Below are 25,891 nucleotides of genomic sequence, written 5' to 3'. Positions count from 1 at the left end.
ATCGGTTTTTGTTTGCGACGTTTGCTTGTTTCTCTTATTGCTATTGGGCGCGATATTAATTCATGATTTACTTAATTTGCGATTCATGTCCATCAGTCGTTTTTCTTTGCAATTTGTAAATGTAGAGCGCTAGAACGCTTGGCTCTTTGGTATGACATGATTTCCTCAAAGCAACGGGATGCTACATTCGAGCTGAGAGGAAGGTGGCCCAGACATACTGGCCACCATAACAGTAATTGTGGATAGTTTCCGTCCTCCATTTGTGTTTGTTGACCTCGAGCTGTGCCTCTCCAGATCACAAGATCGCGCTGCCTCACCAAGGTAAACACAGTTAACTCAGATTGTACATTTGATTGCCTGCCGACCCGACCAATTGATTTCCCCGGGGTATCTTGGTATGACACCACTAACTACTTTGCTTACCGACCCGGGTATGCGAAACGTCTCACGTTTGCACCTTGCTGAGGTTTTTGACATTGTGTATAGCCAATTTGACACTTTTGCTCATGACTTTTTGGGCGCTTCGACTTGGTGCAAGCACTACGAGTATGTGTTCTTCTGCGTTACTTTGAGGTGATTTGGCTATTTCAGTCATTTGTATAAAGGTATCTATTATCTAAACATGTATGTACATTCTATTCTAGTTAGAATATGCGGTTAACATATCATCTGGTGGTGGTCTTCATTAATCACATAATCTTGCAATTTTCATGAAGCAACTTTTTGGGAACGCCTTGTCGCATCTCTGCACATCTTATTCAAAGGAAGGAGCTATCCATTTGTTCTGTTTAAGCCGATTGTTGTATGATTGAAGCATCAGTCTGTCAACGTATCGAATTCGGCTTAGCCTTGAACATCACAACAGTAAGCTTTGCGAAATGTAATGAGTCCTGCTTCAAAAGTCCATGTGCCATTATCGTTAAAAGGCATTCATTACTTACGGTACGAATCCCTTCAATCATAAGGTTTTTAAATTGTGCTAGGTTGCAGTGAATGAATGCATAATGAATTGCAATGCGTCACAGCCCAAGTGTACACTTATAGGATACCATTCACATGTATCACTTTGCTCGCGTTGTTCGCCAGCACGGTACCTTACCACGGGTAGTGAAGTTAAATACACGGTAGATACCTGCTCACGTGTCGCTCGATAGCTGGGTCTCCGTTATCTACAAGACATAAGCCTTCCTCACCAGTGACGATAGTTGCAATTGTCCTATCGACAACGGTCCTATCATCACCGGCCCACAAGCAGTTGCCAGAACCCACTGACGTCTTTTACTACTCTTACGTCGGCCCCTCCTGTTTTTCCCTTCCAGGGTCAGGGGTCTCGTTTCATAAAGCAAGTCCGTGACTTACGCCGGTTTTTGGGCTTGTATTGCAAGCGCATGTGAAGCGATAAATTTATTTCCCCTTCTCCTTCTGTTCTTGCTTGCAAGATAAAAAGATTCAACTATTCAAACTATCGTCATCGCTTCACATGCACTTGCAATACAAGACCAAAAACTGGCATAAGTTACGGACTCACTTTATGAAACGAGGCCCAGGTTTCATTTTCCAGTGACGTAATTTGTATTGTCTGACACCGCTGTTTTTTCCTCCAGCTGCCAGTATCCAGTGATGTAATTTGCCTTTGTCTTCTGTCTTTGACACCGCTGCTATTTTCTCTCCAGCCGCGAGTATCCAGTCGAGCGATGATGAGTTCGAGGATGCCGCGGACGACTTCGGAAGTCACTTCACGGTGGCGGTGCCGACCAACCACAAACGCTCGGGCAGCAACGTCTCCCAGGTGGGTGTCCTGACCGTGGTGCGAGCCGGCAGCGGTGAAAGGCTGAGCTTCCACTCAGCCTAACGCGAGAGCTTCGGCCTCAGGCTAAACATAAAGCAATAGTGATGGTGTCTACGTTTTAGTGGGATGAAACGCTTAATAAATTGGATGTCGTGCATTTTTAAATAACTTACGTTCGTTACGTACCATTACTTTTATTATCAACAGAGTTGATACTTATCTACAGCTATACGCGCGTGGTAACTGTTGTCAACATTGCCTCGTGTTTGATTTGTTGCCTTTTATTACGTCCCTGCCGCCTCTCATAACCGTGTGCGCGTGATGTGCTGTGCGGGCGAGCGGCGCGTCCTCGTGCGGCCAAAGAGCCGCGAGTGACCGGCCCGTGCTCTGTTCTGTGTGTGTCAGACGTCCGAGGGCCGCGACAAACTGCCCAACGAGTCCGACTCGAGCAACGAGGAAGACAACTCGGAGATGATCGGAGTCATCGCCCACAAGCCATCCAAACAAAAGGTAAGGGCCGCGCCGAGTCGGGTGATTCAGCGAGATTGTATGAGGGAGCTGCCTCTGTGGGAAGCAGTTCGCTATTCCAAACTTTCCTGTCGTTCAACACAGTGAGTTATGCTACATGTATAAGCTCCACGGGATTCCCCCGGTGGCAGGCAGTCCCGTGAACCTGACATTGCTATCCATTCTGTTCAATGTCGCATTACGCAGCCCCAGTGACAATGTGCGTTGACCCAGGTCCGTCCCTGATAGCCGTCACCCCGCCTGTCACCGTGCGCTCTGCGTATTCAGATCTCGGGACCGTTCAGCGTGCCATGGACGGGTGCATTAGCTGATCGCAGTTCCGGCTGACCGGCTGGATGTCATGTTTCCAGGTGGAGACACGCTGATACGTCCGTGTAGTGGGTGACGGGATGACAGGGACACTACGCGACTGTGCACGCTATGCTATCTGACTTCTGTGATGGGATTTCAGCATTCTCGTTTAGTACGCGTGTCTGCATGTGTTTGCGCTGATTCACATGAGAAATATTGATGCCAAGGTATTTTCTTCAAAGCTTCTTGAAACATTTTTCGTCACAGTCTTTACTTGACAAATATCGAGCAGACAGACAAGATTGACCCAGGTAAAACAAACTGACGCAGAAGAACATGTGATTTAGAAGTAGAAAGTGGGCTACACCGTAGACCTCGACTTCTTCTAGAGCCCAAACAACCTTGATTCTTGATTTTTTCTTCTCTACGGCTCTCCAGCTCACCCCCTTCCCTCAGTTGTGTCCGCTGGACGATTTTCCGCTGCTGTTTGCGTGCTGATCGCTGGCTGGCTCGATGCTGAAGTGGCACGTCCTCTCTGTATCAAGTATGCCGACTGGACTCGGTCGCGGATCTGCTCTGGCCGGACTCTGTTTTGGGTCTGACTAGCCTCGTTTTTGGGTCGACTCTGCTGGTCTGTGGACTCCGGCCGGAGACGTCCGTGCCACTCGGTCTGTCAGTGGTGGACTCCGGACCGTAGTGGGTACCGCGTGTGCACGCCCGCACCACCGGCGCCGGTCCGGCTGCGCTCCCTGTAACCGTACGGCAACTGAACGGGGAGGGGCACTCTGCATGCACCCCTCTCAGCCGTCTGTTTACACGTTGGAGCCCCGCCCTCCTCGAGTGACCAGCAGCGTCCAGGACGCCCGCTCACACACAGACACACAAACAGGCTGTGAGACCGAGACAGTCGGGTCGCCGCCGCGGACAGACGGCAGAGGAGCGGGCGCTGGCGGGCCGGACCAGACTCGGTCGACCCGGCTGGACGCGGCGACACGTGGGGTTGTCAGGGATCGGCGCGGCACGCACGCGGCATGTGCCTGTTCTTCTTCTGGAGCCGTCGGCGTCGCAGGACGCTCCGGCAACGGGTCAGTGAGCAGTGACCGGTGGTCAGTGGTCAGTTCGGTGGCCAGTGGTCAGTGGTCGTCGGTCCGGTGGTGGAAGCAAGTTGACGGTCAGTGTCAGCCGGGAATCAGTGCGACAGCGGTTTTTATTAGTGGAGCTGGGAGCGGGGTCTGTTTAGGTGGCCCAGGCAGTGGGCGAAATTGTTTGGTTGTTCGAGGTGTGGACTTTGAACATCGACCGTCGTCCGCTGGTGGTTAGAGACGGTGGATGGGTGGCAGGTGCTCCTCACAGGGGCAAAGATGTCCAGACTCCAGACTTTGTGCTCCGACGGGAAGTGAATATGCCAAAGCCGCAAATGTGTTGCGTAGAAAGACGTTTGACTGGGCGAATGGCAGTGAGCATCCCGCCCCTCTGCGGGATACAATAATTGCGTGCTAAGTGCCACTTCCTGCGAGTGTATGGTGATTGCACGCCGCGCTGGTATTGCATAATGAGCGGATGGCTTTGATTGTGGTGTTGCACTTTTTGCATCTCTCGTATCGTTTCTGGCAATACCTTCTTCTCTCTGCTACTTGCTCACAATAACGGCCGCTGTTATCCATCTCAGACGTTTTCCACATATGAAACTGCCTGTTATTGTCGCCGGCCTTCTGACCGGCCTGTATGGTAGCAGAGCAGTGTTTTGTTTGGGACCGGCGGGTCCGACCATGGCCTCGCCGGTCGGCGTGGCGTCGGAACTGAGCAGCTGGGGCCGGGTCTGTTCATCTGTGTGACCCAGTGCGGCTGGTGGAGCGGTGTCTCAGAGGCAGGGTCCGGGACACGCCGCGACGAATCGACTGTGGCGGACTGGGTGAACAGAGCGGCACTGCAGAGTCAGCGGTCTGTCCCTGCCGTCCATCCCCACTACCGCCGCCCGCCGCCGCGTCACCGTCCTATGATGAGACTCGCCGGGGAGCGGACTAAAATCAATCGGACCGGCTGATGTATTCTGTCCGGAGAGACCGGAGCGGGTTCGCTGAGCTGTCGTCCCAGGGGACGCGAACCAAAGCCGGTCTCACGTGACCCATTTGGCCCGCGACCGGCCTGTGACAGCCAGATGATCCTGTCTTTGAATTCAAATATCTAGCCAGGCTCCACGATATTGTGTCCGGGAGTGTCTCTTTTATCGATAACAAATGGCTCAAGGCCACATCAGGGGTGGGCTGGTTTCAGGTTGTGATCGCTGTTCATGAGTTTTAACGGCTTTGTGTGTCTTTAGTCGGATATCGTTATTATGTGGTTTTTGATATGACTGTATGCTGGTTTGCTCTCCTGAGTCTTGGATAAGGGTAATCGTGGATTACCAACCCAGTTCAGGGTTCACGCTTTTGCAGTCGCACACTTTTGCAATTCACTGCCATCACACACCCAAATGATAACAATGTAATCGTATTGACAGTCTTCTGACCAGTCGTCAGAAGGTGAGCAGCTTCTGACTTGGCTTGAACTTATGTCTTTTCGTGGGCCGTTCTACCAAAGAGGTTTTAGCCGGCCTGATGTGACTTGCTTTTACTTCACGTGACCTTACCCAGACTGTGGGGACCTGGCGTGATTTTCTGTGAGTGTATGTGCATTCAGGTGACCTGCTCTAAGCCTCTGCGCCTAACCGTGCCCTAACCTCCCCCTTTTTCGTCCCCAGCGCGCTCGGGACGGCGAGGCGGGCAACGGCGACTCGCCTCCATCCTTCTCTGCAGAGATGACGCACAAACCGGGCAAGAGCGCCCGCAAACGACGCACCACCATCCCGGATAAGCCCAACTACCCGCTCAACCTGTGGAGTATCATGAAGAACTCGATCGGCAAGGAGCTCACCAAGATTCCAGTGCCGGTGAGTGCCGCGGGGCGTGTATGAAGAACAAGTGCTGGTGTGTTTGAAGGGGAGCTGACATCGAGAGAAATGAACACAAGGATACTGGGAAAGCGCCTTAGTCAAGTTCCAAACGTTGTTCGTGTGAATTCAGAGGTGTCTTGTCATAGAAAGCGATTACTGATTAGATGCATTGGTATGCTAGGCCTTGCCTTCGCAATCATTCACCACGTCCCGTACTCTGACCCTCCCTCTCCCATCTGTTCTGACAGGTGAACTTCTCCGAGCCTCTATCGATGCTGCAGCGCCTGACAGAGGACTTTGAGTACAGTTACCTGCTGGACCGCGCCGCCGAGTGTGATGACCCCTGCGAGCAGATGTGCTACGTGGCAGCGTTCACAGTCAGCGCGTACGCCACCACCAGCCAGCGGTCGGGCAAGCCGTTCAACCCGCTGCTCGGCGAGACGTATGAGTGCGATCGGAGAGACGACTACGGCTGGAGGGTGATCTCAGAACAGGTGGGTCCGCTCGGACGGCCGCAGGGGAGGGGAGGGGGTGGAGGCGGGGTGGTTAGGTGAGGTGGGGAAGGGTTGAATGGAGCATGCTGCTGACTGGGTCTAAGGGTGAGACCCTAGCGGCAGTGTACGCTAGCGGCAGTCCGTTACGTCCTCAGTGGGCAGAATGTGGGTTCGCAGAGGATTGCAGAGAGCGCTGGTGACGCTACGGCTCTCAGTTGGGCTCAGACAATATGTTCCGTAGCCGTGAGGGGTCGCTGCATCATTTGTCGACGGCTCAACTAGGTGTCTTTTCTCGATTTGTGAGTGGCATTTGTCCGTAGCATTGGTCGAGGATTAGAATGGGTAAGATGTGTATTATCGGCACCTCAGTTTGCTGAAAACTGGCATTTATGGTGAGCTCGTTAGCAGCTGTAGGAAGCCAGCATTCCTTCTATGTCTGGATTCGCATCGTGGCTTTTGGTAAAAATAGTTTTTTGCATATAAATATTTAACGATCGGCCGTTACGATAGGGTTGAAAAACAAATTGGAGGATAAGATTGATTGGTTGGAAGTGAACAGTGAGCACGTTATTGTTACACGTTATTGAACACGGTACTAGGCCTTACTTGGAGGCGCATTGCCATGTAGTTACGTCACATTGGAGTTTCGGCTATTATTCCGCTTTTTGACGCTGGATCTATGCAGTATCTATTTATTTATGCAATATGCATGGGGCGTGCTCAATTCAATTTTGACTCAGGCGCATTCACTATTTCAAAACACATCCAGTTTGGATCCATGTTTGCATACCAAACTGTATTGTTTTTCCTGTGCTACTTTTACCCATGTCTTGTTATGGAACATAGGCCATCGGAGGTGCTTGTAGATAGAAAGTCTTCACTGTAGTATCTCCCAAAACACCCATTTAGCATACAGTATCTCTGAAAATAGCCTGCCGCGAACCTGTCGCGTGACCGGATTTCCTTTCGTGAAACCTGTCGCTCTGAGACGCGTCCATCATTATCTGTCGTCAGTGACCAATAACCACAGCCGGCTGTGACCGGGCCGCTCGCCAGCTGACCACAGTATGCACAAATGCGTGCTGATGGTCACTTAATTACCCGAAAACTAGCAAGGGGCACTGAACGTAACGTGGCTGTGAGATGGACATTGGACGAGTGGGCGATAGGAAAGTCAATGGTGGGCACTGAGCGGCGAGCAGTGGTGGGAATGGTTCCAATGGTAGGATGGACGAGATTATCCTATCCTATGCTATCCTATCCTATCCTATCCTATCCTATCCCATGGAAGGAAAATCTTATGGATGGGTTCGAGCCTGCTTGGCTGTGATGTTGATGAGGTGCTGATGGCAAGGATGAAGGCGCAAGATAAGGGCCATTTGACGGTAGAAAGAAGATCGTTGCCTGTATGTTACATCACGGTGTTACGTTACCGAACTCTTTCCAATATAGCTGACACAGGTAAATGATCGATCATTCTCGTCATCTTGCTTCTCATTGCCGAATTTCAGTTGTGTGTGGGAAAGCCATGGCTGAAATAAATCCCTGTCCGACAGTGCCATTGCGACGTAAGACAAACCAAAACTCTTGCGCCTGCTTTGACGTAACCGCTTGCACTCGTTCATCGCCTGCGAAAGCTCTGTCTCCCCACCGATGTCGTTGCGCTGGCTAAGTGGTGTTTTGCGCCACGATCTCCGGTGGTGTTTTCAGCCACGGGAGAGCGGGTGGACACTGGACAGTGTCCAGATGTGGTGGTTTCCGGACGGTCACCGATGGCTGCCGTTCGCTGTTACACAATCCTACTGTCTCTGTGTCTCGCACGCTCGGTGCTGAGATCGGTCACGAGTGGGTTAGAGAGAAGGGAGGTGTGCGTGGCTGTGTACCATGCTAGAGTGGGCATTGCACATTTTCGGGTGTCTGCCTGCGTCCACTTTGACACCTTTCCCAATACCCGAGCCGAGTCGTGTTGCGCATGCTTTCCGTTCTACGCACGATGCAAGTGAAAGAGTGAACAACTTTAAGAACTGAAGCCCGGTCGATTTTTGCGACGAAAACATTAGAATAGGTGCGCGTGCTTATCGGTTTCTGATCCGTACACCGGCCGTCTAGATCTTATCGGCTCGGTTATGGGTTATGTTTTTGGTTAATCTACTGCGTTATGCGTTGCCTGCGCGCTGGCCGCGCTACCGCACTACTGCGACTCGTACCGCCATTTCAAAACACAATGCAGCAAACACATTATAATGAAACCAATCCAGCCTTTCCTGCTCTGACACTTGTAGGGCCATTTTGCTGCTCATTAGTGTTCTTTGTCAGTTGTGGCAATTCGTTTTTTTTTTCGTAGATTAGTGATTATAAAGTCATCCCGGACTCCCTAGAGAGCGGATGCTTCCCAGGCTATATTGCCCGACGCGGTGCTGTCATGTCGATGCGTCCCGCCCCGTCGTCACGTTTTGTGACCATGACTGTGTGACGCGTATCGCGCTGGCCGCACACACGGCTCCGTTTCACTTTCCCTGGGGACGCGGCTGGTGGTAGCGTCCGATCCCGGGTGCTGGCTCTCGGCTCCCTTATTAGCACCGTCACGCCGCGCTGGCGTGCGTGACAAGACCGTCACTGGTGTGCGTATAGGTGCGCCTATGCAGTACGCAGTGTGCGTACCGGTCATTTTAAGAGCGGTGTATGACTTTGAAGCATCACATACTTCTTTGCGAGAAGTAGCTTGCATTTTTATTTTAGTGTTTGTTTATCGGTGTGCTTATAGGAGAGCTGTAAGATCAATACGTAGTGGTTCCATTCCGTGGGTTAGTGGAAGGCGTTGAAATATGGTGATAAATTGGTTGTGATACACCGTGTCAAATGATGACAAACGATATACCAAACTGGTCATTCGGTGTGGAACCGAGACGCTCCGACGCATTCGTTCGTGATGAAAGAGTTTGGAAGTCATTACACATTTCATTTATTTGACACGCCAGTGCTGAGCGTCCATATAACAATCAACATGTCACGATGTGTATAATACAATGGGATAAATACTCAGTAATGAGATAATGTAACGATTCAGGCTTATGATGAATGGCTAAGAGCTGAGCAGATAGCCTGCTAATCATATCTTCACGAGAGCTGAAGAGCGCGACATTCGGGGTAATATATGAACCTTACTCGTCACCTCTTAACTTCTCCGCATTAGGCTAAAATGTAAACGAAGCCTCACAAGGCCTCGAATTAGATCATCGTTGTGATGTATGATAAACCACATCTTCCGCCTACGAATGTTGCTGCCTTACAGCTAACCTCCCCTAATAACACCTCGTCTGTGACTGAGCGACATCAGCGTCGGCTCTGGCCCTGCGTCAGGCTGTGAAGCGCCATGGCGATGTGGTAGTAGGGCTGGTGCGCCAGCCCGAGTCGCTGATCCAGCTGCTGAACAGTGAACGGCCGGCGCCGCAGCTGGCTGGCGGCCGGCTCCGGCTCCCGGTCGGCGGCCGCCCGCTCGCCCCCGCCGCTTCTGCCGCGCACCTCGCGCAGCAGCTCGTCGACGATACCCTCCAGGTCGTTATCGTACTCGATGACGAGCTCCACGACGTCGTCTTCGTCGGTGGTGTCGTCACGTCGGGTGCCGCTCTGTGGGTTCTGCAGGTAGGCGGCTGTCAGCGCTGCCGTCCGGCTCGCCGGACTGGCGGCAGCGGGGCTGTACTGAGGGAACTGAGAGGAGACGCTGAATCCGCCCTCTGTCTCCGGGTACTGCTGAGGCTGCGGCTGACGCGGCCGCTGCTGGAGGGGCTGCTGCTGCTGGGTGACCTGCACGGGACGGAAGTGAGTCGGGTCTGCGCCGACCGGGACGCTGGGAGAAAACTGATCGGCCACGGAGAAAGGCGCACCGGCAAACTGCTGCTGACCGAACGGCGGCTGAGCGAGCTGCTGCTGGGTAAACTGCTGTAGATTTTCCAGCTGAGGCTGTTGGAACAGCTGATGCTGCTGCTGGAAGGTGTTCTCTTGCTGCTGAGTCTTCTGCTGCTGTGTCTCCCGCTGTTGTGGCTCCTGCTGCTGTTTAGGAGCGGTCTGCTGCTGGGAGTTGTTCTGCTGTTGGGTGTTTTTCTCCTGATCTTGGAAGTTGTCTAGCTGTGGGAGGTTGTTTTGCTGCTGATGCTGCGCGGCATGGCTGTGCTGTTGGAACTGCTGCGGCGCGGGTCGCTGGCGGTGTGCGCTTGGGCGGTGCGGTCCGGGCCGCTGCCGCTGCGGCTGCGGGCTGCTAGTGCCGAACAGTCGCGTCAGCATGTTATCCATGAAGCCGCGGCGGGGCGGCTGGCGGCGGCCCGGCCGGTGCTGCGGCACGGACGGCACCTGCTGCACGGGGAACTGCTGCGGACCGTCGATCACCGCTCCGCCGGCCGGCGGCTCGATCACGTACTCGGCGCGGTACTGCTGCGTCGGGGGTCCGCGCGGACGGCGGGACCCCTCCGCGTCCTCACCCAAATCCTGTCGGTCGGTGGCAGAATCTGCCGCCGCTGTGTCGTCGGTCGGAGGCTGGACGGAGAACACCCGCAGCCAGCCGCCGGACTGTTGACCACGCCGTGCTGTAGCTGACGTACTGGTCACCGCGGCCGGGCCCTGGGTGGCGCTCTCGGTTCCACTAGTCGGACTGGTCTCGGTGGCTCGGCGAGCGGCGGCCGGGCGAGCCACCTGTGTCGCTACCCAGTCGGACCCCACTGCTGTCCCGGCGTCAGGCTGGTACGTGTTGGACGTCAGCGCATTCAAGCGAGACACCTTTGAATCAGCGCTGGCGGCGGACTTGGCGGTAACTGCCGCGGAGGCCGATTTAGCTGCACCGGTGGCCGTTTTAGTCTCCGGTTTGTCGCTGGCCGTCTTCTGCGGGTGATCTCCCATGGCGTGCATGATGTTGGGCCAGAAACTGGAGCCAGAGCTGACGCTCGGCTCGAAGCGCCAGGCGGGTGTCACCGGCGGCTTTGGCACCTTCCACAGCGTAGGCGGCGTGCCGAAGCCGACCCAGCGCATGGCGTGGCTCTGTTTTAACTGTTTGACGCGGTGCCGGGGACCGCCCGCTGGTCGGATGGAGCGAGCCTCGGCCTCAGTGGGAGCAGACACGACCGACGTCTCGGTGGAGGTCGCGGCCATCTGATCGGCGGCAGGCATTCTGACAGCTGTGGCAGGCATCCTGGCAGCTGCGGCAGACATTCTGTGGGCAGCAGCAGGCCTTCTGACGGCAGCAGCAGGCCTTCTGACGGCTGCAGCGGCCGCCACAGAGCAGACGACCGCGGTCAGACACAACAGTCGTATCTGCGAACAGAGGTGGAGGGAACTGTTAGAACCAGAAGCCTTTGAGTATCTTTGAAGTTTGAACGCTGAGCACTGAACAGTGTCATGACAGTCATGGACAGAACGGTCAGACAACAGCTGTATCTGTGACTTTCAGACACAACAGCCGTAAGTCGTAACTGCGAACAAGGGCGGACGACACTGCCAAGCACAGCAAATTCAGTTCAATATGGGGTCATGTCAGTAACTGGTCTACCTCTTATTCACACCATTCGAGGAGAGCTAATGCATCAGTCGAACAACCAAATATGACATTTTTACTATTGGAACAATTAATATTGCAGGCATCATCAGTTTTATTGGCCTCTGTTAATGGAGCGCGCTCATTTCTGAGCGCCCAAGGCTTTGCTGAAAGTTTTACATATTTCAGGATCGGTTATAAAACTTGTAAACTCCCACGCTTGTTTTTCACCCGCTGCCATCCATTCCACCTGTTGGAGCCGTCAAACCACAGCGTTACCGCTAAAGAAACCCCGGCGCGGCTAATGCGCGGACCTCCAGCTGCCGGCCCGCCGGGCGGCCGGCCGGCCGGCTGTCTGCTCCACCGTGAGTCAGCTCCTGAGGCGCCGGGGCTGGGACGGCAGCTGCCGCTCCTCGCCCGGACACTGGCCGCTCGGGAAAGTGATCCACGCGGCTCGGCGCTCATCACCTCCCGATGGACAAATTCGACCGGCAGTTGTCAATTGTTGAGTGTTGGTGGTAGATGGATGTCGGTGGTAGACGAGCTATCACTAAGGCGTGACTGCTGCAGTTTCGGGTTGTTGGGATGTGCTGGCTAGCAAACCGTCCGTTCTTGACAAGATGCTGATGATAAGATACGCGCTGTAGCACACGGCAGTAGCACACGGCATTCGTTGGCGACTGATATAAAAGCCGATACTGACGCCTGATGTGGTGCACCAGTGGCCCATACTCGTACAGAACAGCGGGTGTCCGTAGCGAGTCATCGGTGTCGATACTGGCTCACCGCGGGCTCGGAAGTGGCCGTTATTCTGTGCCGTTTTCACCCTCGACCACAGACAGGTGTATGATGAGTTGGATGTGACGGCACCCGCACCCCTCTCTCCTTCTCCGTCTTCTTCAGCCACAGACTTCAATGCATAGGTGCTCATTGAAACTAGCTGAGTGTGCCGAATGACTGGTGTCATTAAATGAGGTGTGAAGCCCGATTTATCTCGTGAATTGCTGATATCGCACATAACGGCAGACCCCGAATGACGCCGAATTCGGTTTCACCGCTCCGTGTGCCAATCCTGAATGAAACGGCTGCGGCGTATATTTCACTTTCATACGCTCCCAGCGCGGTGGGAACGAAGGATGCGGTTAGCTGCATCTGCCGCGGCTAGCCCAGAGCCACCGCGGTTGGCAGCCATGACCGACCCGCCGTCCCTTTCTGCTTTCCTCGTTGTGACGGCTATGCGAACCCCGACGTCATCGGTTCTGTGATGGGTGGTCGTTCATCTTATTGGACGCCCTGCAATCATCCGGGGAACATTTCTCTCGTAAGCACCGAGCGCGGACGCGTCAAACCGGCGTCATTTGTAACTACCGCCGGAGGAGAGCAGACAGGCGCCGCGTGTTGACGGCAGACTGTCAGTCGCCGCCGGCGGTGGAGACTTCTGGTCCGCGCAGACACGACAGCTGTCGATACCGACGCCGATCATCGTTAGCGAGACGACGGGAACGAAAGTCGCGACAGCCGGTCGGGTGTGATGTCCTGCGGGGGGTGGATTTTGGCTACGAGTCCACGCTATGATATTTCCGGAGACTTCGGAGATCTTTCCAAAGGACGAGTTCTATGCTGGGGCTAGATAGAGCCTGCTTTGGTAGACTCATGTAGACTCATGTCACATACGTGTCTTTGCCTCATGCTGTCTGGTTTCGGTGTAGTTGTCAGCGCGGCTAGTGAATGCACCATCTGCTGTCGACAGTGGCTGCTGTCCCATAGCCGTCGGGCGCCCACCAGTTATTACCGAATAATTACTCGGCGCCCTGCATCAGCTCGCTGCGGAAACGAGCCACTTTCACATGAGACCATTTTTTCTCACAGTTTGATTTCTCGCATCTTGTAGGTGATGTTCTCCTTCAGCGGCCACCGGCTTCCTCGGCTGAGACGAATGGAGCTGTAGACTCACGGGCGTGACGCGGATGACGATTACTTCCACTTATTAACCGCAGGGGAGTTTTGTGCGAGGCACGCTTCCACTCATTATTTACCGGGGAGTTTTGTTCGAGCAGCACTGGCAGTGAAACGGACGCACGGCGTCAAATCGTAACGGTGCAGTTGCGCTCATTTGCTCGTGGCAAGATATTCATAGGCATGAACAAAAGGATCCAGTAACGAAGTGACAGTATTTTAAGAACTTGCTTATGAACATGACAAAAATCCCTCGACTGGCGTACCCAATACCGCTGTCATGTAGTAAAGTAATCTTGATATTAATTGCTTCAATATTATTTCAAAATAAGGGGCGATGTTTTGCCGAAATTATTACGGAGCGAGCGAAGCGAGCGTAGTCTTTCCTTAGATTAACGGAAATTTCTGAGTATGAGCGGCCGGCCGGCCGGCCGGCCGGCCGTGGTCACGCTTTTGCGAGGCTTATATCTCAGCAACCACTTGACCGATTTACACGCGGTAATTTTTGTAGGGTAGCTTCATTCCTTCTACCAAGTATTGGACTATTCCCGATGCATGTGGGTGACCCCTTATGCACGTGCCACGTGCAAAACGAAGAGGTGTCAGTTTTGTTATTGTTGCAATATCTCGGTAACTACTTGGCCGATTGCGCTGAAAGTTGGCATGTAGGTAGGCACCCACTAGGCACTGCATATACATGTGCCAGAGTTGGGGTGCTGCTGCACGTGCGCACGTGCAGGGGTCGTTTCCAGATCTCGGGAACGGCTTGACCGATTGCGCTCAAATTTGGTACACGGTTAGGGACCGGTTAGTAGGGTGCCGTGCACAAGTCAGTTGGGACCCATTTTGCACGTGCGCACGTGCAGGGTGCCGCTTCCAGATCTCGAGAACGGCTGGGCCGATTGTGCCCAAATTTGGCATATCGCTAGAGACCAGTTAGCAGGGTGCCGTGCACAAGTCAGTTGGAGGTACCCCCTCGCAATTTCGCACGTGCAAGGCCCACCCTCTCGCTCGCTCCGTTAGTCGCCCCAAAAGGCGTTATACTGGTGTTACTTTTCACTATCGCATAACAATTCACGGTAGACTTTATGGGATCATGTTGTACGATGACTGATCGCTTGCCTTTTAAGTCTTCAAATTTAAACGTTTTTAGTTCCTTTCTCAATTCTAACGAATCGAATGTGTATTCTGCCTCTGGATTATCGTTCATTGCATAAATGAAACGGTTACTCTGAATCCCGGTGTTCATTCGTATGATGCCGGATGAAAAATTGAGATAGAATTTTCGTCTGTCGATGCTCTGTCGATGCATTTGGGCGGATAAAATACGCACAACTTGCACGTACCTACTGCACTGCACATACACATTGTCAGTATTGCTTATCTGAAGGGGAGGCCATGCGTTATTTATTTATTTATTTGAAAGATTGATTGTCGATGGAAATTGCCACTTAGAATAAATATACCTACCCTATCTTATAGATAAACGGTATGACAGAACACAAATTATGTAAACCCACCATGATCTGCGCTGGTCTCATGTCACCCGAGTTGTCACTCCTGTTGATGTGGACTCCGTCTGCGCCGCTGAGACACTAGTCACACTGTCGCCTGACGCCCTTCTGTCCGTACACCTATAGCGCGTCACCACTCTCCCCTCTCGGTCGGCGGCCGGTCCGCCGCTGACGACTCCGCGGTAGGTTCTGAAGCTGCGGCGACCGACGCGACTCTCCTCGTGTAGCCGTCAGCCCGCCCCCATCCCATCGCCCTTCGGTGGCTCCTCCCACCTGCGGTCAACGAATCAGTCTCCTCCCTCTTCTTACTGATTGCCCGAGGGCCTGCCGGTTGGACTATGTTGGGCTTCTATTTTGCTCTGGTATATGATGTTTACTTATTTCGAATAATTTATGTGGTATATTGTTATTTAAATGACTGTATACCTAGAAAAGGTGATGTTTTAGGGTTACTCTTTCCACTACAGTATAGTTGGTCCATGATTTTACGTGTGGTGTGTTTCTCAGTGTCTCGGTTGCCGCCTTTTCGTTGACTTCGCTTTCCAACTCGCTGTTATCGCTTTGCTCTCGCCCCGTCAATTTAGCGTCAGTTCGAGGTGGCATTCGACTGGAAATGATTTGCCTAGTTGAGGATGTTCTGCACCAAAATTGAACGGAAACTGATAAGAAGGTTCTTGAAATAAAAATTCGTTCATAAAAACAGCAATGTCGAGGAAAGAAGACTAAAAAATTGTGCCTGCATTATTAAGTGACCATTCCCAAAGCCTTGCCAAACATCAAGTGGATGATCAGATTTCACAAGCTGCTTCCATAGATTTGCTTAATATCACCTTCAGACATGCGCATGGATCCAAGTAATGGATCTATAAGAGCAGTAGATCTCTAAGCAATCTGCAGGTTCGGATCCATGATCTCATCGGATCCGGAGTGAAAAATTTATTCTGGATCTATGATCTCACGATCTAACGATAAACTAAGAACATGGATCTATGATCTGAGTGGATCCTAACATGCACAACATTTGAAAACAGGTTTCCAAGTGTTTCTATGTTATAAGTGCCGTAAACCTATGGGTTATGACGTGCTATCACAAAACATCACTAAATAAGAACCAGGGCTGCGGAGTCGGAGTCGGAGTCGGAGTCGGAGTCGGTCGGAGTCGACAGTTGTGACCGGAGTCGGAGTCGGAGTCGGAGTCGATTTTAGAAACCCGAGCCGGAGTCGGAGTCACCGAAAATCTATCGACTCCGCAGCCCTGCTAGGTCTGCGGAGTCGGAGTCGGGAGTTGGAGTCGGTCGGAGTCCGCAATTCTGCCCGGAGTCGGAGTCGGAGTCGGAGTCGCCGAAAATCCATCGACTCCGCAGCCCTGATAAGAACGTTTGTGAGTTGCAACGAGTGATTTTTTGGGGAGAGTTCTTTGTTGACAAAAATGAATGAGGATCTATGATCTCACTGGATCTCAAGCAAAAATATTAGACTCGGATCTATGATCCCTACGGATCTCTCGATAAATTAAAGAGCTGGATCTATGATTCCGACGGATCCGAGATCAGGATCCGTAGGATCAGATCCCAGATCCATTTTCTCGGATCCATGCACATGTCTGATCATTAGGGTTGTTCAAAAAAACCGAATTTTGGAAAAGTATATGGGCTCATGGCTCATGTGGTGCGGTATTCTTTTCTGAGACCAATGATGCCCTTTTTACTGAAAAGTATTAACTGTTAGGGGCTCCTCAAACGGCTTAAAGAGGACCATGTTACGCCCGCCAACCGACCGGTGTCAATAAGGGCGAGAGTTCCACGCCGCACGGCGGCGGCAGCGCCTTATCGGCACCGCGCGCCACGACATCTGCCGGGCGGCCGGCTGGGCGGTGGGAAGTTATAAGTGCGTGGTCTTATTGCACACGATCGGGGTGAGCTATCCCATGTTTTCGGGGCGGAAAGTTTCAGTGCAGCATCGGTGCGTCTGCCACGGTGGTCTGTGTCGATGGTATAGAAAATAACTCAAGCAGAGCTCAGAAAAGAATGAATGATTCCGGGTAGTTGCCTCGAAACAATCCGTTTCAAGAATACAGCTGCCTTCTTTACGTACCGTATCACTTGTTAATTCTTCAAAAAGCAAACTCTGAGCAATAACACACCTCTTTGCGTTGCTGTTGACAATTTACGTTAGTTTTTGACGGTGGCTCGCACCCCCAATATGCTGCCGCGCAACTTTATTCCAACGGCGAAACGGCAACTTCGCGAGAATCGAAAATTCACGATATACGTACAGCAGGGGCTGGCAATGCAGTATGCACAAGGACAGAATATGGAGGAGACCCGACAGTCATCGGCCCAAGTTTGGGGGTGGCTTTGACGAGCATATGCGTCACCAATGCCATTATTCAGATACGTTGATGTCAGATGCTGGGGCAACAGAATCGACGCCAGGTGTAACTTAGATTAGCGGGTCGAAAGAAAACATAACATGTCTGGGAATGACAGAGTGGCCACCCTGACAGTGTGACGAAGTAAGACATGAGTAGAGACATTAGCCGGAGTGAGCCGGAGTACCTACTCATATAAATCAAGCGCCGTTTATCCAATCCTTCGAGCATAAGCGACGCCGGCAGTCCGGCCAGGGCGGCCGTGCCCACCGATGCCGATCAAGACCCGAATCCAGACCCGGCATAGAACACAGCTCTGCCCTGACGTGACACATTACCCCGGTGTGTCACTCATGACGGATAGACCAATGCAGGAGCCTTGCCAGCTCCTGTTGTACCTACTTCGTTAAATTTTCGATTCTCGCTAAGTTGCCGTTTCGTCGTTGGAATAGAGTTACGCGGGCGCGGCAGCATATTGGGGCTGCGAGCCACCGTCCAAAAGCAACTTAAATTGTCAACAGCAATGCAAAGAAGTCTGTTATTGCTCAGAGTTTGCTTTTTGAAGAATTAACAAGTGATACAGTACGTTAAGAAGGCAGCTGTATTCTTGAAACGGATTATTTCGAGGCAACTACCCGGAATCATTCATTCTTTTCTGAGCTCTGCTTGAGTTATTTTCTATACCATCGACACAGACCACCGTGGCAGACGCACCGATGCTGCACTGAAACTTTCCGCCCCGAAAACATGGGATAGCTCACCCCGATCGTGTGCAATAAGACCACGCACTTATAACTTCCCACCGCCCAGCCGGCCGCCCGGCAGATGTCGTGGCGCGCGGTGCCGATAAGGCGCTGCCGCCGCCGTGCGGCGTCGAATTCTCGCCCTTATTGACACCGGCCGGTCGGCGGGCGTAACATGGTCCTCTTTAAGCCGTTTGAGCAGCGCCTAGCAGTAATACTTTTCGGAAAAAAGGGTATCATTGGACTCAGAAAAGAATACCGCACCACATGAGCCATGAGCCCATATACTTTTCCAAAATTCGGTTTTTTTAACAACCCTACTGATCATCTTTACATTTCAAGGTGTTGCTTTTCTTCACATCTTACCTAATCCTTAGCACGGTAAGAATTTTCATCTTCCTTACTTTTTTAAGTTTTGAAACTTAGCTGTTGTTTTCGCCCACGCTCTTGCTTTGTGTCCAGACTCCAGGCTACACAATTTCACAGTTGTGCTTAGTGGTGTTTTATTCGCGTTTCATTACACGCGTACCTACTTTTCCTTGGTCGTATTTCACCCATGCAATGGAAGGGATCGTGATCGTCTCCTAAAGGCCACAGCAGGTCATCATTTTCTTCTCGTTATACCACTACCAGAGGAAAGTCGCAATCATGTGAGATACCGTTGTGGCATCTTCTGGTGGCCTCCCGACACCGGTGGCTGTTAATTGCTCGACCACGTGCCGTTTGGCCCCCGGCTTTCCACCGCCTGGTGATCGGCCGCGCAGCGAGCCATCTGCATCGTCTCCAGTCATGGCCCTGTCCATAGGTCATCCCGAGAAAGCCGAACCGAGAGCGCGGGGCGTTGTCGTGACCATAAGGCCGCGCCGAGGACAGAAAGGCGGCAACCACACCGCGTGCCAGCTGCTCGAATAAGCTACTCACAACAGAGTCACGTGCGAATAATTCAGAAAGGAGAGAGTGATCGTAAGACAGTGGATCGAGATGACTCATGGCACCCTCCACAGCGGGCTGTTTCTCCGGGTTTGATTGCCGTCAATGAAAGGTGATTGTGGTGGTTCAAAGGAGGAATGATACTATGGTGGTTCAATGGAGGAACAGCGCTGGATGTTTTATGTCCCAGGGCGATAAATCACTTTCCCTGGGTTGTCTAGGATGCGAGGAATATTGCTTAGGCGTGTATAGACGCCATGAAAAGAAAGGGGCCAGGCCAACGAAACTCTTTATTTGTGAGAAGGGCGGCTCCCTGATAAAAATGTTTCAATGCTCTTCTTTCAGGCAAAGACAGTTTTTAACTTGTTTGCGTTTTTCAAGAAGTATCTTATAAATTATGTTTTCAAATATGAGCAAGTATGACAACCCTTGGTGCCGCACGTCATCCTCACTTTCAGACTCGCCTCCCAACAGTTCCCGGCTCTTTCATTCAGAAAATGAGAATCTACGAGGTGTGTTAGTATCTTGCCTTTCACATTGCATTGCCTCACATTGCATTGTCCTCTCTGCCGTGTCCAATGGCCTGCCACCGATTACCGATATAGTATGGAACGCAGCGGCTGGCCAGGTGACGTGTCAGATTTCTGATGGTGATTTGACATGGACTCCAGCCGTCGTGGGTGACTTGTGCAGCGGCAGCCACCCTCCCATCTCCCGTGTAACCGCGTCTCCCGCCATCGGACCGCAGGGCTCCCGCCACCGGACCGCAGGGTTTCCTCCCCGAACCGCGTGGTTCCACCCTCGGACCGCACGCCGCTGCTCTGAGGCCAGCTCTGCTGAGAGGAGACAACCTATCCCGGTGTGGGCTGACGTGAAACGCCACCGCCGGTTCCCACCGCCAGACAGCCCCGCCCGGCGAAATTGATGCACTGTCGTTTTCCAATTCATCCGGTAAGAAGCTGCGCTCAAAGAAAAGACGACGCTGCTTTCTGTGTGAACTTTCATGGTGCGCTCACATGTCATCAGAAGCATTTGACAGCGTCTTGATTGGATGAGGAGCTGCCATGCTTGTTGAAACCGATTGCATCGTAAGGATGCTGACATGCTTTCGAAGCATTCTCTTATTTAACGAGCTAGCTATAAATTAGTTACCAGTATAACGCCTTATGGGGCGACTAACGGAGCGAGCGAGAGGGTTAGCCTTGCACGTGCGAAATTTCGAGGGGGTACCTCCAACTGACTTGTGCACGGCACCCTACTAACCGGTCTCTAGCGATGTGCCAAATTTGAGCACAATCGGCCCAGCCGTTCTCGAGATCTGGAAGCGGCACCCTGCACGTGCGCACGTGCAAAATGGGTCCCAACTGACTTGTGCACGGCACCCTACTAACTGGTCCCTAACCGTGTACCAAATTTGAGCGCCATCGGTCCAGCCGTTCTCGAGATCTGGAAACGACCCCTGCACGTGCGCACGTGCAGCAGCACCCCAACCTTAACACATGCAGATGAATTATCTGATGGAGACCTAACTGTGTACCGAGTTTCAATTCAATCGGCCCAGCCGTTGTGCCGTTATTGAGGTTGCAATTTTGGGGGTTCTTAAAAAATGTCCAACTTTACCACGCGCCACGTGCGGTGGTTGGCAAGAACGCATGGTGGCCATCACACCACAGAACTTTTACGTCCAAGTGACATTCAGTAAAGAAGACCGCTTGTCAATCGGATGTCCCGTTCCTAAGATATTAGCTTTTGAAGAGCGTCCCCACGGCCGGCCGGCCGCTCATACTCAGGATTTTCCCTTAATTCAGTATGAGACTCCGCTCGCTTCGCTCGCTCCGTAATCAAGGAAAACGGGAAAGATGTCTAGTACGAAGTTCTTGGCGGAGTAGGCAGCGAAGTGTAACGCCTTATAGACCACATAATTGCATGGGCTGTTCGGGGTTTCTCTGCTAGATTTGTGGCGTGTATTTATCACTGATGAAATTATGACTATTTTACACTCAGCTTGCGACAACAGTCTTCGTTTCGTTTCACACTCCTGGCTTCATAGCTCTGTCATAAGATTGATTGGTGTTTGGCATCCGTTGTTGGCGCGTTTGGACACTGTTTGACGTTTGTTCGTCGCTAGTTTCATCTACAATCTCAAATATCTGTTAATTATCGTTTTTCACGTTGATTATAAGTTAATTTTCCGATGTTCAGGGTCTCCCAGCTGAGTCGGCAATGAAATGTCAAGCCGTCGAGTAGTACGAGTAGCATTTATTCAGCTACAACCGTCTCTGATTTATTGCCCCTAGTCGTCTCTGATTCCGTACCCTTAGTCCTGGTACTGGCCTCGGGGGTTTGTCGGGACTCGCTGTTGCGATTCGCGTTCACAGGGCCTCGGTGATTGTTTGCTTGTTTTGTGGGTTTAGGCCCTTTGGTCTAGCGAGACCTTCCAGAGCCAGAATGCTGATTGTTATGGGAATTACGGGGAGACGTTGGTCTGGGTGGCCACCCTGGTGCTCCGCCAGGGCTGAGCTCGTCATGATGGACAGGCCACCCAGCCCCCCCCCCCCCCCCAAACGGCTACCCACCGCTCCCGCACGTGAACATGCCCCTAAATAGTCACTCCAGTCGAATTAAGGTGCCCGTCCAACCCGGACCAGGGGGTGTGTGGCGCGGAGGAGAGGGATATGACTGTCCTGATGATGACATTGAAATACATTGAGGGAACCGGGTGGTATATGTGACTGACGAGATGACAGTGCCGGTGCGTCTACCGCCCGGCTGTATGGCTGACGATTGGGTAGTACTTACACATGAAGGCAGCTACTTCAGACAGGGAGCAATATCGCTACCAGGACATGGCTTATGTCCGGAGATATGAGCGCTATTAGGCAGTGTGGTGGCGGGCGGTACAAGCCTGTTAGTATCTACAGCTGAATGACTGTTTGGTTTCTTGTCCGCCAGGTGTCTCATCACCCGCCGATGGTGGCGCAACACTGCGAGGGCGACGCCGGCTGGGAGTGCTACCAAGAGTTCACCATGTCGAGCAAGTTCCGCGGCAAGTACCTGCAGGTGATCCCGCTCGGCATCTCACACCTCCACTTCCCAAAGACAGGTGAGTACTCATCTTACACCTGTATTTCCCAAAGACAGGTGAGCCCTCGTTTCGGGTGGTTCTTTACTTCACCGTAAGGGCTAAGATAGACGGGTAGTCGTTTTGCGTGCCTCTGCTTTCCTAATGCCCGGCCCGAGGAGCCTGATCGTCGAAATAAACGTTAACTAGCTGCGTGAGACCAGGGAAAATGAAATTCGCCGTAGGTCTGCTTTCTCCATTATAGATAGCAGGTGCCTTTGGAGATAATGGGACTATACTGTAGGAGCCCGAGCGTGAGCTAGAAACTTGAATGCCTACGTCGGTTGCTTTCGTCGTTTTACGTCGACAGTGTTTTCTAATGGCGGCTCATGTTGGAGGATATCATCTAGGTACCGTAAGCTGTCCAAGGACATACCTGCCACCGGCTCTGACCGTACGGCCGCTCGCGCATCCCCAGGCAACCACTTCACGTGGCGAAAGGTAACCACGACGGTACACAACATCATCGTGGGCCGACTGTGGGTGGACCAGCACGGTGACATGGAGATCACCAACCACAAGACGGGCGACAAGTGCAACCTGAAGTACGTCCCGTACAGCTACTTCTCCCGCGACGTGCTCAGGAAGGTGAGACGACGATCGAAGCGGCTGGCTTGACTCGTTGACTTTACATCAATCAAGAGTCTTTGTCGCATTGTTCTGTGGTGCTTTGTTTTTTGTGGGGCTGGGTAAAGTTATGTTGTGCCGAGAGTTTACTCGAATGAACAGGTTGCATTTTCCGCACATGCTGAAATGCAAGGTGCATTACCGGAGGAATTTTGTTTGTTGATCATCTGCTAATTACGTGTGCTCCTTTGTTCGGCAGGTGACGGGCTGCGTGACGGACCCGATGGGCCAGGTGCGGTGGGTCCTGATGGGCACCTGGGACTCCAAGATGGAGTGCTGCAAGGTGCTCAACTCCAATACCTCGGTCAAGGGTAAACCGGTCATCGAGACGGGCCCGCCGAGACTGCTCTGGAAGGCCAACCCCGTCCCGTGAGTCGCCGCTCCGCCTTTCGTAGATTGCCAACCGTTTTCGAATGATGGTCAGTGTTCACTTCTGTTACTGTATCTCCGGATATTTTAGGTTCATTTTTATTGTTGACCATGACGCATGAATAATGAATGTGTGGTGCCATTTTGCGCGGTTCGTTTTACTTTGGAATTTCACTTAAAAGCCACCCTCCAATTAAAGTCCTCCAAACGGAGAACACCTGCCACAATTATCTGCACCTCCGAACTGTTTCGCTCGCTGACCACAGCACTGCGTGTGTTACCGGCATCTTTCTGTTCCTCCTACCACCCCTCTCCGCCGAACGCCGCTGTATCTGTCCGTCACGACATCTCACTTCACCTGTCTGTGTCACAGAGAGGACGGTGAGAAGATCTACAACTTCAGTCAGCTGGCGATCGAGCTGAACGAGCCGGAGGAGGGCGTGGCGCCGACCGACTCCCGGCTGCGGCCCGACCAGCGGCTCATGGAGGAGGGCAAGTGGGACGAGGCCAACGACGAGAAAGTCAGGTGAGGTCCACCGCCGGACTGAGTGGAGATGGAGTTGACGGGATGGGAATTCTGGATATGTGGATATAAAATCGAGAGAGGGTTATTTGGCCTATGTATGTTTTGGCATCAGTTGATATGCTCATGCATTTATATCGTTACATAGCCATTTCGTGGGTTATATTTCTTGCTTTCATACTCAGTTCGCTTTTTCGACTTATGGGACTGGAAAAGTCAGGGTCATAAATCGATGCAGGTACTCTTATTTCGCAGTGGTCGTACAGTAATCGATTAGGTTCGTCCGCGATGCTCTTATTGCTAGTTGAAACTTAACTGTTCTTGACTCTCGGTGAGATGGCTAAGATTGGTATCTCGATGTGATGGTTATGTATCCCCGATATCTGACCTGCATCCTTGATCTTCCCGACATCTGACCTGTGATATTGCCCGCAGACTGGAGGAGAAGCAGAGGGCCGTCCGACGGAAGCGGGAGGCCGAGGCCGAGGCGGCAGCAGAGGAAGGTGAGTAGGCACTAGGCAGTGCGGGGTGAGCAGCTGGGGACCCCTCAGAACCGGTGCATCATTGTCGTCACCGTTGTGTATTATGGCTTCATTATGCATAAATCTCACAGGATAATAATTTCACATGGAAAAATTGGTTTGTTCGGGCTGTAGGGGCGGGTGCAATCAGACATTCCGGTTTCGTAATGCTCATTAAACACTTATCATTTTACATGTATGTTCAATAAGAAGCAATCGTTTTCAGACTTTATCTGTGACTTAGCAAAATGTGATTTAATTTTCGCAGCTGCAGTGCAGCTGATATATTTGTTTTTCTCCCTTTGCAGGTGTCGAGTACACGGGCCACCAGCCGATCTGGTTCCGCAAGGACCACGACCCGTACACCAGCCAGTACGTGCACATATACACGGGCGAGTACTGGACGGCCCGCGAGAAACAGGACTGGTCGCGCTGCCCGGACATTTTCTAGGCGGCCGCCGCGGCCGTGTGAGTTGTGATGGCCCGTCGCCGCCGTCGCCGGCCTGTCTTTCTGCGGTGTCGGTGAGTGCTCAGCAGTGGCGGCGTCAGTCGCGGCGGCGCGGGCCCGCCGACGGTCGGCGTCCCGTGTCGGGACGGCCGCCGCCGGCGACGGCCCGCCGCGCCGCGCTGCAGACAGTGGCGGCCGGACGCGGGCCGCGCCCGCCCCCAGTATACGGTCTGTTATTGAGTGAGGCTAGCCCGATTCCGGTGTGATGTGGCGTGCGGCCGACCCGATTACCGTGTCAGTGGTCGGGAGGAGGCCCGCGATAGAGAGAGGCCCGGGAGGGATGCGGCTCCTGGCGACGGAGAATGGGATAGAGACTGAGGGGGAGGGACAGACAGACGCTGAAAGAGAGACACACTGACTTAGGGAAGGACAGAATGGCTGACTGACCAGGGAAGACAGACTGACTGAAGACTGACGTAAGATGCTCAGACAGACTGACTGAAATTTAGAGACAAGAGACAGGATATGCACACAGAGGCAGACGCAGAGTACCCATTACCCATGTACCGCAGTTTGACGGAGGAAGCCCGCTGATGGACGATGAGGTCGCTGACAGCGGAAAGTCAGACGCAGTACGGCACACGGCGGTGACTGACGCGGACTGGTCTGTTCAGGACAGTGACGAAGGCGGACTGATCTGTTCAGGACAGTGACTGAGGCGGACTGGTCTGTTCCGGACAGTGACTGAGGCGGACTGGTCTGTATTCAGGGCTGACTGTCGCCGTCACTCAGTGATGGCGGCGAACTCGGAGTTGGACTGTGACTGCGCTGCGGACCGGGGCGATTGTGATGTCAATAGGCCGGCCGGCCGGCTGGCCCAGTCCCATAGAAACTATCGGTGATTGTGATGACGGAATGTGCCGGCTGGCGCCGGCGGCATTCCTCTAGGCTACGGGGTTTATGGTATATAATCTGTATTTATGAGACGACAGTAGGCGTGACGGAGCCGCGTGCGGCGGCGCGCCCGCCCGCCAGCCAGATGGTGTATAACGCTACCGTAGACAATAAATCGCTGCTTCGGTAGCCGGCGCAACTCCGGAGACGCGGTGAGAGCGTAGCAGCCGACGGTCGCCGCCGCCGCGCCTGCACCTCGGATGCATTTTCGGTCGGCTTGTGTGTGTGACCGGCTCCAAATATATTCACCTGGGTGACA

The 25,891-nt window shown here is 52.8% G+C and overlaps 1 protein-coding gene across 10 annotated transcripts in view; it reads left to right on the top strand.

Annotated features, from left to right (window-relative positions):
* LOC122387886 (oxysterol-binding protein 1-like) overlaps positions 1-25,891 on the top strand; it is a 45,054-nt gene extending 19,163 nt beyond the window's left edge. For 5 of the 10 annotated variants that reach the window (XM_043378504.1, XM_043378506.1, XM_043378505.1 and 2 more), the window contains 11 exons: positions 295-321; positions 1,674-1,789; positions 2,195-2,299; positions 5,349-5,537; positions 5,789-6,034; positions 22,022-22,172; positions 22,609-22,778; positions 23,017-23,186; positions 23,560-23,712; positions 24,145-24,212; positions 24,539-25,891. In XM_043378504.1, the coding sequence (XP_043234439.1) occupies positions 295-321; positions 1,674-1,789; positions 2,195-2,299; positions 5,349-5,537; positions 5,789-6,034; positions 22,022-22,172; positions 22,609-22,778; positions 23,017-23,186; positions 23,560-23,712; positions 24,145-24,212; positions 24,539-24,681 (1,538 nt within the window). In that variant the 3' untranslated portion in view covers positions 24,682-25,891. The remainder of the gene's footprint in view (positions 1-294; positions 322-1,673; positions 1,790-2,194; positions 2,300-5,348; positions 5,538-5,788; positions 6,035-22,021; positions 22,173-22,608; positions 22,779-23,016; positions 23,187-23,559; positions 23,713-24,144; positions 24,213-24,538) is intronic. The other 5 variants (XM_043378512.1, XM_043378510.1, XM_043378509.1 and 2 more) reach the window with 1 other exon arrangement.

The sequence above is a fragment of the Amphibalanus amphitrite genome, unplaced genomic scaffold (assembly GCF_019059575.1).
Source record: "Amphibalanus amphitrite isolate SeventyFive unplaced genomic scaffold, NRLGWU_Aamphi_draft 000301F_arrow, whole genome shotgun sequence".
NCBI classification, from domain to species: Eukaryota; Metazoa; Arthropoda; class Thecostraca; order Balanomorpha; family Balanidae; genus Amphibalanus; species Amphibalanus amphitrite.
The sequence above is the reverse complement of the archived record's forward strand: the minus strand, read 5'-3'. Positions and strand labels throughout refer to the sequence as shown.